The 16,433-nt window shown below is 44.2% G+C and overlaps 1 protein-coding gene across 8 annotated transcripts in view; it reads right to left on the reverse strand.

Annotated features, from left to right (window-relative positions):
• LOC138649071 (F-BAR domain only protein 1-like) overlaps window positions 1–16,433 on the reverse strand; it is a 227,733-nt gene that overhangs the window by 148,060 nt on the left and 63,240 nt on the right. For 7 of the 8 annotated variants that reach the window (XM_069739216.1, XM_069739178.1, XM_069739206.1 and 4 more), the window contains 3 exons: window positions 16,240–16,331; window positions 659–733; window positions 434–575 (listed from right to left, as the gene is read on the reverse strand). In XM_069739216.1, coding sequence (XP_069595317.1) covers window positions 434–575; window positions 659–733; window positions 16,240–16,331 — 309 coding nt within the window. Of the gene's footprint in view, window positions 1–433; window positions 576–658; window positions 734–16,018; window positions 16,109–16,239; window positions 16,332–16,433 lie in introns of those variants that run through there. The other variant, XM_069739243.1, reaches the window with a different exon arrangement.

Here is a 16,433-nt window from a genome sequence, read left to right on the forward strand (position 1 = left end):
TAAATGCTCCTAGACCTTTTCCAAAAGTAAAAAACTAAACCCCCATCTACACCAACCGTGGCCATGATTTTCCTTTCTATAAATCCTTTTTATTGGAATTATGGGAAATTTCATAGCAAAGTTCCCATTTGCCCACATCACAGGATGGAACATTTTATCCATTAATTCTAAGCCATTTTACCTGAGGACTAGAAGTCAATGACTCTATACTATGGAGCATCTTATCTATGTCAGCATACATTTGTTTATTATTATTTTTTAATACTACTATCTTGCAATGACAATTCACTCTGACATTCTCCTTTTATAACTCAGATTTCAGTGGACAATGTGCAATATATATTGCAGGAAAACGGGTTGGGAATAGATAAATGTATGACATCCGACAGCATTCACAATAGGTCTTCAGATTAACATGAACACCCAAGCTTACTTTTTTATGAACCTTCACTTGCTCATCTCCATATTTGTTGATGTCCTTTATTAAGTCGTTCAACTTCTTGCTTAGTTCTAAATGACAGAGGGCCAGCTTGTCTGAAGACACTCGAAACATTTCCCACATTGGGGCGAAGGTTCTGCACAGAAAGAACAAAAAAAATTATGAGAAGTGCATTACAAAACCCAAATCCATGTTTTTGTTCAAGAAATGAAAAGTTACCCCAGGTGGCTCCCACTGCTGACCATCTTGGACAATTTCTGCATAGATTTTGAATATGCCTCCTCCACTGCTGCCCTAAAAGTCAACCATAAAAACACACAGGTAAGAGCCAATGAATAGGCACAGAAATTAAGAGATACTCCAGTACCTTTTAAAACATAGGTTTCTTGAGTTTTTGAATGTAAAAAACAAAAAAAAAAAAAAAAAAAAAGTAAATGATCAAAATTGTCTCCTTGGTGATTGCTGCCTTTATGTTTTTTTCTTAACCTCCTTCAGTTATTAAAAGCTGATAATAAAAAATTCCCCCACTGTCAGCCTGCAGTAGATCACTCGAAACAAAGGTTTCCAGGTGTCATTTGCAGTAATGTGTGCAGAGAGCATTTCAGACAGATAGAATGGAGAAATACATTACATGGGCTTTTATAGACTGGTTACATTTCAATACAGGTTTAGTTTTCTTTTGACCGAATATTTCTTTACATGGTAATACATATTAGAAAGTGCAGCAAAGCAATGGAGTAGTTACAGGTATAAAGCTTTCATATTCGCTTCAGCAGGGCAGTCTGTATCATGGATTTTAGTGTGTAGAACAGTGCTAACCTTACCAGACTTAAAAACATCGGACTCAAGTAGTTGGCTGAAAAAAAGATATTTTAGGCCTGTGCGGTGATCTAGATTTTGCTGTAATAGCCCTTTTGTGTATCTTCAGGTCAATTAACCCCTTAGTGACAGAGCCAATTTGGTACTTAATGACCGAGCCAATTTTTGCAATTCTGACCACTGTCACTTTATGAGGTTATAACTCTGGAACGCTTCAACGGATCCCGCTGATTCGGAGATTGTTTTTTCGTGACATATTGTACTTCATGTTAGTGGTAACATTTCTTCGATATTACTTGCAATTATTTATGAAAAAAACGGAAATATGGCGAAAAATTTTAAAATTTTGCAATTTTCAAACTTTGTATTTTTATGCCCTTAAATCAGAGAGATATGTCACACAAAATAGTTAATAAATAACATTTCCCACATGTCTACTTTACATCAGCACAATTTTGGAAACAAAATTTTTTTTGTTAGGGAGTTATAAGGGTTAAAAGTTGACCAGCAATTTCTCATTTTTACAACACCATTTTTTTTTTTAGGGACCACATCACATTTGAAGTCATTTTGAGGGGTCTATATGATAGAAAATAATGAAGTGTGACACCATTCTAAAAACTACACCCCTCAAGGTTCTCAAAACCACATTCAAGAAGTTTATTAACCCTTTACGTGCTTCACAGGAACTGAAACAATGTGGAAGGAAAAAATGAACATTTAACTTTTTTTGCAAACATCTTAATTCAGAACCATTTTTTTTATTTTCACATGTGTAAAAACAGAAATGTAACCATAAATTTTGTTATGCAATTTCTCCTGAATACGTTGATACTCCTTATGTGAGGGTAAACCACTGTTTGGGTGCACCGCAGAGCTTGGAAGTGAAGGAGCGCCGTTTTACTTTTTCAATGTACGAGGGGCGATCCAAAAGTAATGATAATCGGTTATTTCTATTGCACACAGAAATTAAAATAAAATGTTTTCTTCTCTCTTAGGTACCCACTAGTCCAGGAAAAAAAAAAAATCACTTAAATAGACCACGATTCCCGGGAGCTACATTCATTTGAATATGAACTGCCGAGGAGTGAACATCAAAATGGAAAAAAACGAGCTCAGAGCTGTCATCAAATACCTCTGCTTGAAAAAAATGACTACCAAAGACACACACAGCGACTTGGAGGAAACATTGGGGGACTATTCTCCTCCATATTCCAGTTGCATGCTGGGCCAAGGAATTTAAGCTGGGAAGAACATCGACAGAAGATGAACATCGTCAAGGACGCCCATCCACGTCCCTCAATGAAGAAAACGTGAAAAAAGTTGAAGAAGTTGTATTGGCAGATCGAAGAGTGACTATCAGGCATGTAGCTGAGGTCCCAGGGATCTCATATGGCAGTATTCAAAGAATCCTTGCAAAAGAATTGCATATGAGAAAGGTCTCCGCGCGTTGGGTGCCAAAAATGTTAACCGACGAACAAAAGAAGAAACGAGTTGACATTTCAATAGCAAATCTTGAAAAGTTCCAAGCAGACAAGGAAAATTTTGTGTCACGTTTTTTGACCATGGACGAGACCTGGATCCACCACTTTGATCCCGAAACTAAACAACAATCGACGAACCAACGCCGAAGAAATTCAAAGTGTCAAGCTCAGCAGGGAAGGTTATGGCGTCCGTTTTTTGGGACGATGAAGGAATTATTATGGTGGACTATTTGGAGAAGGGAGCCACTATTACGGGCTCCTACTACGCAGAACAAATAAGAAGATTGTGGGAGGCTATCAAGGAGAAAAGGCGCGGCAAACTGCGGGCTGGAGTGCTGTTTCACCAAGATAACACGCCGGCTCACAAAGCTGCAGTTGCCATGGCTACCATTCAAGAAGTGGGCTTTGAACTGGTGGAACATCCCCCCTATTGGCCAGATCTAGCCCCCAGTGACTTCTTTCTCTTTCCTCGACTCAAGGAACACCTCCGGGGCAAGAAATTTGATGACAATAGCGACGTGATAACCGATGTTGGGGATTTTTTTGAGGGTCAAGATCAAGAATTTTTTTCTAAGGGAATTCTAAGTTTAGAAAAGAGATGGACTAAATGTATAGACTTGATAGGAGACTATGTAAAAAAAATAAATAAATTTTTTTTGACTATATTCATTGTGTTTAGTATTGATTATCATTACTTTTGGATCGCCCCTCGTAGAATTGGCTGGAATTGAGATCGGACGCCATGTTGCGTTTGCAGAGCCCCTGATGTGCCTAAACAGTGGAAACCCCTCAAGTGACACCATTTTGGAAACTAGACCCCTTAAGGAACTTATCTAGATGTGTGGTGAGCACTTTGAACCCCCAAGTGCTTCACAGAAGTTTATAACGTAGAGCCGTGAAAAAAAAAAAAAAAAAAAAAAAAAAAAAAAATCGCATTTTTTTCTACAAATATGATCTTTTTGCCCACAAATTTTTATTTTCACAGGGGTAATAGGAGAAATTACACCACTAAAGTTGTTGTGCAATTTCTCATGAGTACATTGATACCCAATATGTGGGGGTAAACCACTGTTTGGGCGCACCGCAGAGCTTGGAAGAGAAAGAGTGCCGTTTTACTTTTTCAATGTAGAATTGGCTGGAATTGAGATCGGACGCCATGTCGCGTTTGGAGAGCCCCTGATGTGCCTAAACAGTAGAAATCCCCCACAAGTGACCCCATTTTGGAAACTAGACCCCCCAAGGAACTTATCTAGATGTGTGGTGAGAACTTTGAATGCCCAAGTGCTTCACAGAAGTTTAGAATGCAGAGTCGTGAAAATAAAAAATATTTTTTTTTTCACAAAAAAGATATTGTAGCCCCCAAGTTTTTACTTTCACAAGGGTAACAGGAGAAATTGGACTGCAATAGTTGTTGTGCAATTTATCCCGAGTACGCTGATGCGCCATATGTGGGGGTAAACCACTGTTTGGGCGCACGGCAGAGCTCGGAAGGGAAGGAGTGCCGTTTTGGAATGCAGACTTTGATAGAATGGTCTGTGGGCATTATGTTGCGATTGCAGAGCCCCTGATGTACCTAACCAGTAGTAACCCCCCACAAGTGACCCCATTTTGGAAACTAGACCCCCCAAGGAACTTATCTAGATGTGTGGTGAGAACTTTGAATGCCCAAGTGCTTCACAGAAGTTTAGAATGCAGAGTCATAAAAAATATATATATATATATATATATATATATATATATATATATATATATATATATATATATATATATATATATATATTTTTCCACAAAAAAGATTTTGTAGCCCCCAAGTTTTTATTTTCACAAGGGTAACAAGAGAAATTGGACCCCAGAAGTTATTGTCCAATTTATCCCGAGTACGCTGATGCCCCATATGTGGGGGTAACCCACTGTTTGGGCGCACGGCAGAGCTCAGAAGGGAGGGAGCACCATTTGACTTTTTGAGCGCAAAATTGGCTGTCGTGTTTGGAGACCCCCTGATGTACCTAAACAGTGGAAACCCCCCAATTCTAGCTCCAACCCAACTTCAACACACCCCTAACCCTAATCCCAACCTGATCCATAATCCTAATCACTAACCCTAACGATAATCACAACCCTTACTCCAAAACAACCCTAATGTCAACCCTAACCATAACCCTAATCAAAACCCTAAATCCAACACACCCCTAATCTCAACCCTAAGCTCAAACCTAACCCTAATCCCAATACACCCCTAATCACAACCCTAACCTTAACCCTAATCCCAAACCTAACCCTAATCCCAAGCGTAACCCTAATGCCAACCCTAACCCTAATACCAACCCTAATCCAAACCCTAACCCTAATCCCAACTCTAACCCTAACTTTAGCCCCAACCCTAGCCCTAACTTTAGCCCCAACCCTAACCCTAGCCCTAAGGCTACTTTCACACTTGCGTCGTTTGGCATCCGTTGCAATCCGTAGTTTTGGACAAGAAACGGATCCTGCAAATGTGCCCGCAGGATGCGTTTTTTGCCCATAGACTTGTATTGCCGACGGATCGTGACGGATAGCCACACGTCGCGTCCGTCGTGCACTGGATCAGTTGTGTTTTGGCGGACCGTCGGCACAAAAAAACGTTCAATGAAACGTTTTTTTGTACGTCGCATCCGCCATTTCTGACCGCGCATGCATGGCCGTAACTCCGCCCCCTTCTCCCCAGGACATAGATTGGGCAGCGGATGCGTTGAAAAACTACATCCGCTGCCCACGTTGTGCACAATTTTCACAACGTGCGTCGGTATGTCGGGCCGACGCATTGCGACGGCCCCGTACCGATGTAAGTGTGAAAGAAGCCTAACCCTAAATTTAGCCCCAACCCTAACCATAAATTTAGCCCTAGCCCTAACCTTAGCCCTAACCCTAGCCCTAACCCTACCCCTAACCCTAATTTTAGCCCCAACTGCTGTTCTCCTGCCGGCCAGCAGATGGAGACAGATGGCGGGCGCACTGCGCATGCGCCCGCCATTTTCTTTTCCCCGGCAGTCAGAAGGAGCAGCAGGAGGATCCAGGGACACAGGTGAGTATGCTAGGGTCCCCGAATCCCCCTATTTCTCTGTCCTCTGATGTGCGATCACATCAGAGGACAGAGAATTACACTTTACTTTTTTTTTTTTCTTTTTTTTTTGCGGTCGCCGGTAAACAGTTAATTACCGGCGATCGCAAAACAGGGGTCGGTAAAACCGACCCCGATCATGTTCTTTGGGGTCTCGGCTACCCCCGGCAGCCGAGACCCCAAAGATTCTCCCGGTGCCGGCCTGCATTTTGAAGATGGCGGCACCCACCGGGAGACACGAGGAGCATCGGGGGAGACAGGTAAGTATTGGGGGGCTACCTGGGACCCCTTTTCTCTGTCCTCCGATGTGCGATCACATCGGAGGACAGAGAAATTAAAAAGATCGCGGGTTTTATTTTTTATTTTTTGCGATCGCCGGTAAACGGTTAATTACGATCGCAAATGCGGGGTCGGTTAAAAACCCCCCGAATCATGTTCTCTGGGGCCTCGGCTACCCACGGCAGCAGAGACCCCAGAGAAAATCCGACTCTGGGGGGCGCTATTAACTTTTTCCACAGCGCCGTTAATTAACGGCGCTGTGGTTTAAGTACCCTTAGCGGCCGCCGTTAAAAGGCGTATCGGCGGTCGCTAAGGGGTTAAAGGAATTGTCCCATTTCGCCTCTTGGCTCACCTCATTGAGAAAGAACGAAAAATAATAAATAAAAAAGGACCAGAAACCTGCACTTCAGATACTTTCCCAGGTCCAAGAAATGTGCACAATCTCTGTTTGGCTGCAGTGGTTATGCTGACAGTGCAGCAGCCAAACACTGAACTTAGTGGCGTGTGCTGTCAAGATCTACACTGCTAAGCTCAATGCATTATTGCTGCAGCTTATACACAACTAGCTATTGAAACCATTCTATGCCCGGTTGGCGAGCATTTATATTGGTATATGGTCTCCATCCTGGTATGTGCTGCTGCCATCTTGCACCCCCCCATCCTGTCCCATGATGCTCCCATGCTGCACCCCCATTCTGTAATGTGCTGCTCCCATCCTGCGCCCCCATTCTGTCATGTGCTGCTCCCATCCTGCGCCCCCATTCTGTCATGTGCTGCTCCCATCCTGCGCCCCCATTCTGTCATGTGCTGCTCCCATCCTGCGCCTCCATTCTGTCATGTGCTGCTCCCATCCTGCGCCCCCATTCTGTAATGTGCTGCTCCCATCCTGCGCCCCCATTCTGTAATGTGCTGCTCCCATCCTGCGCCCCCATTCTGTAATGTGCTGCTCCCATCCTGCGCCCCCATTCTGTAATGTGCTGCTCCCATCCTGCGCCCCATTCTGTCATGTGCAGTAAAAAGTCACTGGCTTGCTGTGACTGTTCAGTCAGAGGGCGCAAACTAACCACGTCATCGCACCCTCTGACCTGAACGTCACAGCCAGAGGACGCGGAAGACAATGCGGTGGTGGAACAGGGACAGGTGAATATAGCATGGCTCACCCTCACCCGTCATTCTCACCCCATCCTGGCATCTCCCTGCTTCTCAGTCGTCCCGGGCCGGCAGTGCCTTCAAGTGCTGAGCGGTCACATGGTACCGCTCATTAAAGTAATGAACATGCGTCCATATTCATTACTTTAATGAGCGGTACCACGTGACTGCTGAACACAGGAAGAGCTGCAGGCGCCAGAGAGATTGCGGAATGTGTTCAGTGCTTACGCTTACCACGATCTTCTGGGGTGCGTCAGTCTGTGGGGTCCAGACTGCGCAGGTGCATCGCGCTTGTGCAGTCTATAAAGGCTTCAGACAGAGTGACGCCCCCAGTGTTAAGATTATAGATAACTGTACCAGCACCAGAGACACGGCGCTGGATCAGGATAAGGTAGTTAAAGTGCAATTTGTTTGTCGCAAAGCCAAAGCAGTCAGGGAAGCACCAGGTTCGTGGTAGGAAACACTGCATGTAGGCCAACTGCAAGAATACCATCACCAACCCTCTCTCAGTCTGCCATGTCCACCATCACCCCCGCTAGTTCCACCATATGCAGCTCTCCAGTCCAGCTCACCCTACAAGAGACTCTCGTTAGGAAAAGGAAGTACTCATCCTCTCATCCGCGTACACAGGGTTTGAACGCCCACATTGCTAGACTAATCTCGTTAGAGATGATGCCCTACAGGTTAGTTGAAAGCGAAGCTTTCAAAGCCCTGATGGACTACGCAGTACCACGCTACGACCTACCCAGTTGACACTTCTTTGCGAGAAAAGCCATCCCAGCCCTCCACCAGCATGTAAAAGACCGCATTGTCCATGCACTCAGGCAATCTGTCAGTAGAAAGGTGCACCTCACAACAGATGCATGGACCAGTAGGCATGGCCAGGGATGTTACGTGTCCATCACGGCACACTGGGTTAATGTGGTGGATGCAGGGTCCACAGGGGACAGCCATATTGGGACAGTTCTGCCTAGCCCACGGTCTTGGAAACAGTTGGCTGTAGGCATTCGCCCCCCCTCCTCCTCCTCCTCCAGCAGAAGCGAGAGCTCGTCCACAGACCGCAGTCGCACGACCACTCCATCCGCAGCTGCTAGTGTTGCACACGAGGTGTCCCATTATGGAATAGCTAGTGGCAAGCGTCAGCAGGCTGTGTTGGAAATTTAATGTTTGGGCGACAACAGACACACCGCGGAAGTTCTGTCCGAGTTCTTGCAGCAAGAAACTCAGTCATGGCTGGGCAGTGTACATCTTGAGGCAGGAAAGGTAGTCAGTGATAACGGAAGGAATATTATGGCTGCCATAGCCCTTTCACAACTGAAACACATTCCTTGCCTGGCTCACACCTTGAACCTGGTGGTGCAGTGCTTCCTGAAAAGTTATCCGGGGTTATCCGACCTGCTCCTGAAGGTGCGCAGACTTTGCTCGCACATCCGCCGTTAGCCCGTACACTCCAGCCGTAAGTAGAACCATCAGCGATCTTTGAAGCTTCCCCAGCACCGCCTAATAATCGACGTTGCAAAAAGGTGGAACTCCACACTGCACATACTTCAGAGGCTGTGCGAACAGAGGCGTGCTGTTATGCATTTGTGGGAGGATATACATACACAGGCAGGCAGTTGGATGGCAGACATGGAGATGTCAGGTGTGCAGTGGTCGAAGCTACAAGACCTGTGTCAAGTCCTTCAGTGTTTTGAGGAATGCACATGCCTGGTTAGTGCAGACGACGCCATCATAAGCATAAGCATCCCCCTAATGCGTCTGCTGATGCAAAGTCTGATGCACATAAAGGAGCAGGCGTCTGCAGCAGAGGACGAGGGAAGCCTTGATGACAGTCAGCCATTGTCTGGTCAGGGAAGTCTACTGGACGAGGTGGCGGGCGAAGAGGAGGAGGGCGAGGAGGATGATGGGGATGAATATTTTTTGGATGAGGAAGCTTCTCAGGGGGCAATAGAAACTGGTGGCGTTGCAAGGTCAGGTTCAGGGTTTTTGAGGGAGACAAGTGACGTTGATTTGCCAGAAAGTGCTCCTCAACCCAGCACAAGCAGTGAATTGACATCTGGAACATTGGCCCACATGGCAGATTATGCCTTGCGTATCCTAAAAAGGGACCCCCGCATTATAAATATGATGACCGATGACGATTACTGGTTGGCCTGCCTCCTGGATCCACGCTATAAAGGGAAATTGCAAAACATCATGCCACATGAGAACCTTGAGCAAATATTGGCAACCAAACAAGCAACTCTTGTAGACAGTTTGATTCAGTCATTCCCAGCACACAGCGGCGGTGATGGTTCTCACACGAGCTGCAGGGGGCAACATGGCACAGGTGTTAGAGGTGCACAAATCAGAAGTGGCGTTGGACAGAGGGGTTTTATGACCAGGTTGTGGAGTGATTTCGCAATGACCGCAGACAGGACAGGTACTGCAGCATCAATTCAAAGTGACAGGAGACAACATTTGTCCAGTGTGGTTACTAACTATTTTTCCTCCCTTATCGATGTTCTCCCTCACCCGTCATTCCCATTTGATTACTGGGCATCCAAAATAGACACCTGGCCTGAACTGGCAGAATATGCATTGCAGGAGCTTGCTTGCCCAGCAGCTAGTGTGCTATCAGAAAGAGTATTCAGTGCTGCTGGTTCAATACTGACCGAAAAAAGGAGTCGTCTGGCTACCCAAAATGTTGATGATCTAACCTTCATTAAAATGAACCAATCATGGATTTCTAATTATTTTGCCCCACCTTTCCCGGCTGACATCTAGCTTTCCTGTAAAAAGGTCTTGCTTTTGGACTGGTCTTACTGACTGTTCCAATTTCTCCATTTGCAGCTGCTGTATGTCCAGATTCGAACTCCAGTGTAGATTCGAACTCGGCTTCAGGAAAATGGCCGCCGCGATGTCCATCTGCGCACGCGCGGCACCCCGCGGCCATTTTCCTGAAGCCCCGGGAAGCAGGAGACTCCATCTGCGCACGCGCGGCCTCAGGAAGATGGCCGCGCCCACCGAGAAACCGCTGAATAGCGGCGAGCGCGCTCTTTTTGTACAGCTGCGCAGTGCATTCGGCACTTGCGCATGCGAGAAGCACTACGCCACCAACGGGAACATAAGCAAGATGTGGGGGAAGAAACAGCGCTGTGACCACGCCCATCCGACCTGACCAGCCTGATTGACAGGCGAAAAAGGCCACTTTTGTAAGGTATTTCGGCAGCATAGGTAGGGAATCGGGGGACAAAAAATACCCTATTGTAATGCACAGCGCAGGCCCTATTTAACGGTATTTTTATCTCCTACTGAAAAAACGGGGTGACAGGTTCCCTTTAATGTGTTAAATACTTTTTTTCCCCCCTTTGTCAATTCTCATTGTAAAAACAACTTAATTTATAGACATGAAGGATTGGAGGCATGTGGCATCATGTGCCGTATTACAGAGGTACCATCTCCTAAAGACATTGCTCTAAAGTGTTATTCTCATATTAAAAATAGGAAGTGAGACAATAAGAAATTAAGCAAGTATTCAATTTACTTACTATTTCCATCTGTCTTTGTTCTCCCATCATTTTTTTGTTTTTTTTCTTCAGCTTATTGCTTACTTCCCAAGTGGATCGGAGAACACTGGTGTGGGAGCAGTGGCCGAGCATGTGCATTGTATTCTTTTTCCTTTATACTTTTATTATTTTTTTTGTCCCCGATATTGACCTTATTAATGTTATAGTTTGTACTATATGCTGGAATACTTCAGTACTGCATTGTAATGAAATTACCCATCGGCTATGAAAGACAGTAAGCACAAGCAACAGGTTTGGCTTCACAGAAGTACAAAACTGGTGTTAATGGGGGGCCTGCAGTAGACCCACTGCAACCATTCAGCACCCCTATACTATGTCAGAGCGGGCTGATTGACATCAGAACGCATCCTTGTTACTGATCACACCACCTGTCGCTTTAATAGATTGAAAGTGACATTTAAGTGGTTAAAGAACTCAGTTTCTGAGCCTACGCCACAAACACGCTCCTGACATCTGGTGGATATCGAGGAGGAGTTTATCATAAACAAACACTCTTCAACAGTGCTCTACAGACAGAACATACATGAAATCCACTATTGTGAGACAAAATCGATCGGTACTAGAGCCCCTTTATTGTTTTTAAAGGTTGAAAGAAAAACACAGGTCCATCAAGTTCAACCTATAACCTAAGGTGGGATCCTTTACAAACGTCTCATATGGTCAATAGAGATGAGCGAATAATTCAATGTTCGGTTCAGATTACGATCGCTAAATTTGGAACATTCGACAATTTATTCATCGAATATTCGCAGAACATAGGCGTACACCATTCAAGTCAATGGAAGGCAAAAGCAAACGCATACACAACACCTTCAAACGGCCCCAAAAGCTGCCAAAACACATCAAATGTACATCACAGTACAAATTGCAGCATGGCACTGCAGCAATTAGCCAGGCATGAAGTATTGGGGTCTGGGACAGCATTTACAGCTTTCAACTGAGTGTCACAGTAAGACGAGGTGGGTGAGGGATTGATGTAGGGCCCCTGTGCTGGGAGCCCTGATATCACATGCAACTCCTCTACCTACTTTCTTGCTCAGCCACACTCAGGTGGCACAAATATCAGTTTTGTAGACTACCAGAAAAATGTAAGGATAGTAGCATGGGTAGTTCACCCTCTTCTGTGGGTAGTAGACTGTGTGTGTGTGTGTGTGTGTGTGTGTGTGTGTGTGTGTGTGTGTGTGTGTGTGTGTGTGTGTGTGTGTGTGTGTGTATTTAACCCTTTAACTGCTATAGGATTAGTAATGGATAGGTGTCTTATTGACACCTCTCCATTACTAAGCTGGCTTGTTGTCACCTTACAACAGCAAGGTGACATTAACCCCTCATTACCCCTCTTGCCACCACTACAGGGCAAGTGGGAAGAGTTGGGCAAAGAGCCAGAATTGGCGCATCTAATAGTTGTGCCTTTTCTAGCCAGCTGCGGGCTGCTATTTTTAGGCTCCAGGGAGGGCCTAAATCAATGGCCCCTTACCAGCCTGAGAATACCGGCCCCTAGCCGTCTGCTTTAGCAAGGCTGGTTGTCAAAAATCGGGGGAACCCACAACGGTTTTTTAAATTATTTATTTAAATAATGTAAAAAAAAAAAAAAAAGCATGAGGACCCCTCTATTCCTCCTTGGTGAAGCTGACAGCTGAGGGTTGCAGCCCCCAGCTGTGAGTTTTGTCTGGCTGGTTATCAAAATTAGGGGGAACCCACACCGTTTTTTTTGTTTTTTTATTTACTTATTGCGCAGAAGCGGCAGATAAAAACTTCCATCCACCACTGAAATTAGCGGCTGTAGGTGTCAGATGATGGGATCAGTAGTCCCATCTGCTGACACCAGTGATCGGAGATAAAGTTTATACCTCTGATAACAGCTGAGCGCTCCAGCTGTCTTCCAACAGAGTGGGAAACACGGCTCTCTGACCGGCTGCATGGACGCATCCTGCAGTCTGCCGTCTAGATGTAGCAGAGCCAAGTCTGAGGTCACATCCGGCTCTCCTTGACTTTCCTGCAACAAATACGCTGCAAGAAAAGTCAACCTTGCGTATTTGCAGCGTTTTTTCACCATCCATTCAAGTCAATGGGTGGAAAACGCTGAAAGAAGCGACATGCCCCATGTCAAAAAAACGCTGTAAAGCACAAAATACTGATCACACAAAAAACCAATGTGTGTGTGCGCGCAAGAGATTTATGAAATCTCATAGGCTTTGCTGGTACTGTAAAAATCAGCTGAAAATTAGCTTTAAAAAAAAGCAGCAAAAAACGCCCTGTGTAAACTTACCCTTACAGTGTCAAAATGGCGCTAAAATAAGATGTCTGCTATTTAAATGGAGAGGGACGTGTGATTTCAGCAGCCAATGACACAAGCCATGGTGTCAGGACATTGTGGATGTTTCCCGCGCCCTGATTGGCTAGCCGAAATGTGCACAACATAAAGTTAGGGGGAGAAAAAAAAAAAAAAAAAAGCTTGCAAAGCACACAGCCCCACTAAGCTCTTCCCACCCCTCCCCTCAAACACGTGCCCCACGCTCATCATACACCACCATTATCGTAGCCAAAGTGCTGAAAATATAGTGGCAATGCAAACATTTTCCCCGCACTTTTTACAGAATGTTTCAGATTTTTCCTGATTTTATAAAATTTAGCTGGCGTTTCCAATCATGAATCTGAATGTGCCATTATTGTGCCAAATTTATGTTTGGTGATCGTTTTTTTTTTTTTTAAACAAATTCTCTCATCACTATGGCTGGTTTCATATTTGCGGTCGGGAACCTCCTCCCTGAACCCCTGCCTACTTCTCCATGCCTCCAGCGGTTTCCTGCGTACTTATCTTTAACACTGGGTACATGTTGTATGCGGATGCGTCCACATGCAGCGATTTGACGTGTGTGGCGACCGCATGGAAACACAACATTTTGGGGGCTTCAAGGAGAAAGAAGGGAGGAAGCACGCTGCCATCCGCAGCCCTCCCGACCGCAAATGTGATAAACTAGCCTAACCTTCACATGAACTGGGGAAGAATAGGATCCAGCTATACTTCACTCTAATAAAAAACGTCTGGGAAAGATGGGTGGATGAAAGGGTGCATGACCTACCATCCTACAATGCACGGTACATAGAAATTGGCACGCACTAATGTTACATGAATACGCAGGTGCAAATACGCTTCAGCATAAACAAACACAAACCATATACAACAGCACTCTGCAAGCATTATATACACGAATTCCTGCTCGCTACATTCGTAAAATCATGCAATCAGTTGCTATGACGACACCTCCGCCTTTTTTGCACCATACTGTTTATGTGCTACCAGTTTCTCACTCGCTCTAGATGCGTGCAGAGTGCTGGAAAAATGGTAAATTTGACAAGGAGTCTTGGTTATAGAAAGGTGACAACAGAAATGTATCGGATAAATGTTAGAGAAGAATAAAAGTTGGAAGTCGTTAGCCAATAGGTTGCTATGGGTCAAATCACACCTAACGAAGATTTTCTTAAAGAAAACATAATTGTGTTCTAAAAACTAAAGAGGAAAATAAATTACACAATTCTAGATTTCTGTAGATTACCATTGTATGGGGCTCCGGTAAAAGCCTATAAAGCAGTGTACACCCTACCTAGGGGCATGCACACATGGCATCTATTTAAGGTGGATTCTGTCCGATAAAGCGCCCTATTAAAAGAAGCATAATGCACAGCAATTTCAAAGTGTGTACATATGTTCCATTATAGCAGTAGTCTATGTTTGATCAGATCCTGAGGCTGGGGGAGAGATGGACAGAATCCGTAATGTAGCCCCCCACAGAAAGAAGCTGAAGCAATGGAGTCTATATCAGCGGATATGCTGGCACGGGTCTGGACACAACTAGACTACCGGCTACACATCTGCCGGGTCACCAGAGAGACTGGCTGTCTAAGGTCTAATGATGCTTCATCTGACCTTGGAATAGGTGCATTATCTATATATATATATATAATTGCCTAAGGGTTTTTCCGTCTGTCTGTCTTTCTGTCTGTCTGTCCTGGAAATCCCGCGTCTCTGATTGGTCGAGGCCGCCAGGCCTCGACCAATCAGCGACCGGCACAGCGACGATGATGTCATAAAGGACATAGACATCCTGCGTCTCGACCAATCAGCAACGGGCACAGCAACGATGATGTCATAAAGGACGTAGAAATCCCACGTTTCTGATTCAGCGACGGGCACAGTATCGACGTAGATGTCGTAATGGTTGCCATGGCGACGATGATGTCATAAAGGTTGCCTCGACCAATCAGCGACGGGCACAGTCTGCCGCGAATTCTGGAATCATCATTGTCCATATACTACGGGGACATGCATATTCTAGAATACCCGATGCGTTAGAATCGGGCCACAATCTAGTAATATTATATATAATATATATATATATATTTTTTTTTATTTAGGGAGATATAGAGAGAGAGAGAGATATAGAGAGATATAGAGAGAGAGAGATATAGAGAGATATAGAGAGAGATATAGAGAGAGATAGAGAGAGAGATAGAGAGAGATATAGAGAGAGATATAGAGAGAGATAGAGAGAGAGATAGAGAGAGAGATAGAGAGATATATATATATATATATATATATATATATATATATATATAGAGAGAGAGAGAGAGAGAGAGAGAGATAGAGAGAGAGAGAGATATAGAGAGAGATATATAGAGAGATATATATAGAGAGAGATAGAGAGATATAGATAGAGAGATATAGATAGAGAGATATAGATAGATAGATAGAGAGATATAGATAGATAGAGAGATATATATAGAGAGATATAGATAGATAGAGAGATATAGATAGATACATAGATAGATAGAGAGATATAGATAGATAGATAGATATGGGATAGATAGATAGATAGATAGATAGATAGATAGATAGATAGATAGATAGATATACACAACAATCCAACCTCACAGTTTTTGCTTCCTTTTGGGTCCACTTTGTTGGACAAATAAAAAAAACTAAACCTGCATTACTAATTACCAGAAGGTTGTTTTACAGAAGACCAAGTGATTGGCATAAATCCTATCTAGATGAGCAGGGACAATCTATGGGTAGAGCATCTATCTAAGCCCATCAATGACATGCAGAATTACATCTAGCATGCAGTAGAAGGAAGCTGGCTAAGAATCATCTACAAATTATAGAAATTATTTCATTTTTTACCTGCAAGCCAAACGCAATCAGTTACTGACGGCTCACATCATTGTGATCCATCTATAGTGTAGCAGTTTTAGGATGCAATGTCCTGGACAATATAGAAATGTAGCACTTTAAATTCTAGAGAAAACAAGTGTGCGAAACAACGTCAGCATTTCTTCCCCAATGCACATCAAGCTAAAAAAAAAAAAAAATATATACAAATCACTACTGCGCAGAAATCTTACCTTTCTCGCACAAACTCGGCCAATTCCTTGATGGAAAGCTGCCCATGCTTCATATTGTGGTATAGCACTGCAAAACCGGAATTTTTATCTCCCTGAAAATAAAAAGAGCCAACATCAAAATGACAGGATACCATTAGCAGTACTGATTTACAATAAGCAGAAAATAAGGAGACAAGAGTCCGGAAATAGGACAC

The sequence above is a fragment of the Ranitomeya imitator genome, chromosome 1, assembly GCF_032444005.1.
Source record: "Ranitomeya imitator isolate aRanImi1 chromosome 1, aRanImi1.pri, whole genome shotgun sequence".
Classification (NCBI taxonomy): domain Eukaryota; kingdom Metazoa; phylum Chordata; class Amphibia; order Anura; family Dendrobatidae; genus Ranitomeya; species Ranitomeya imitator.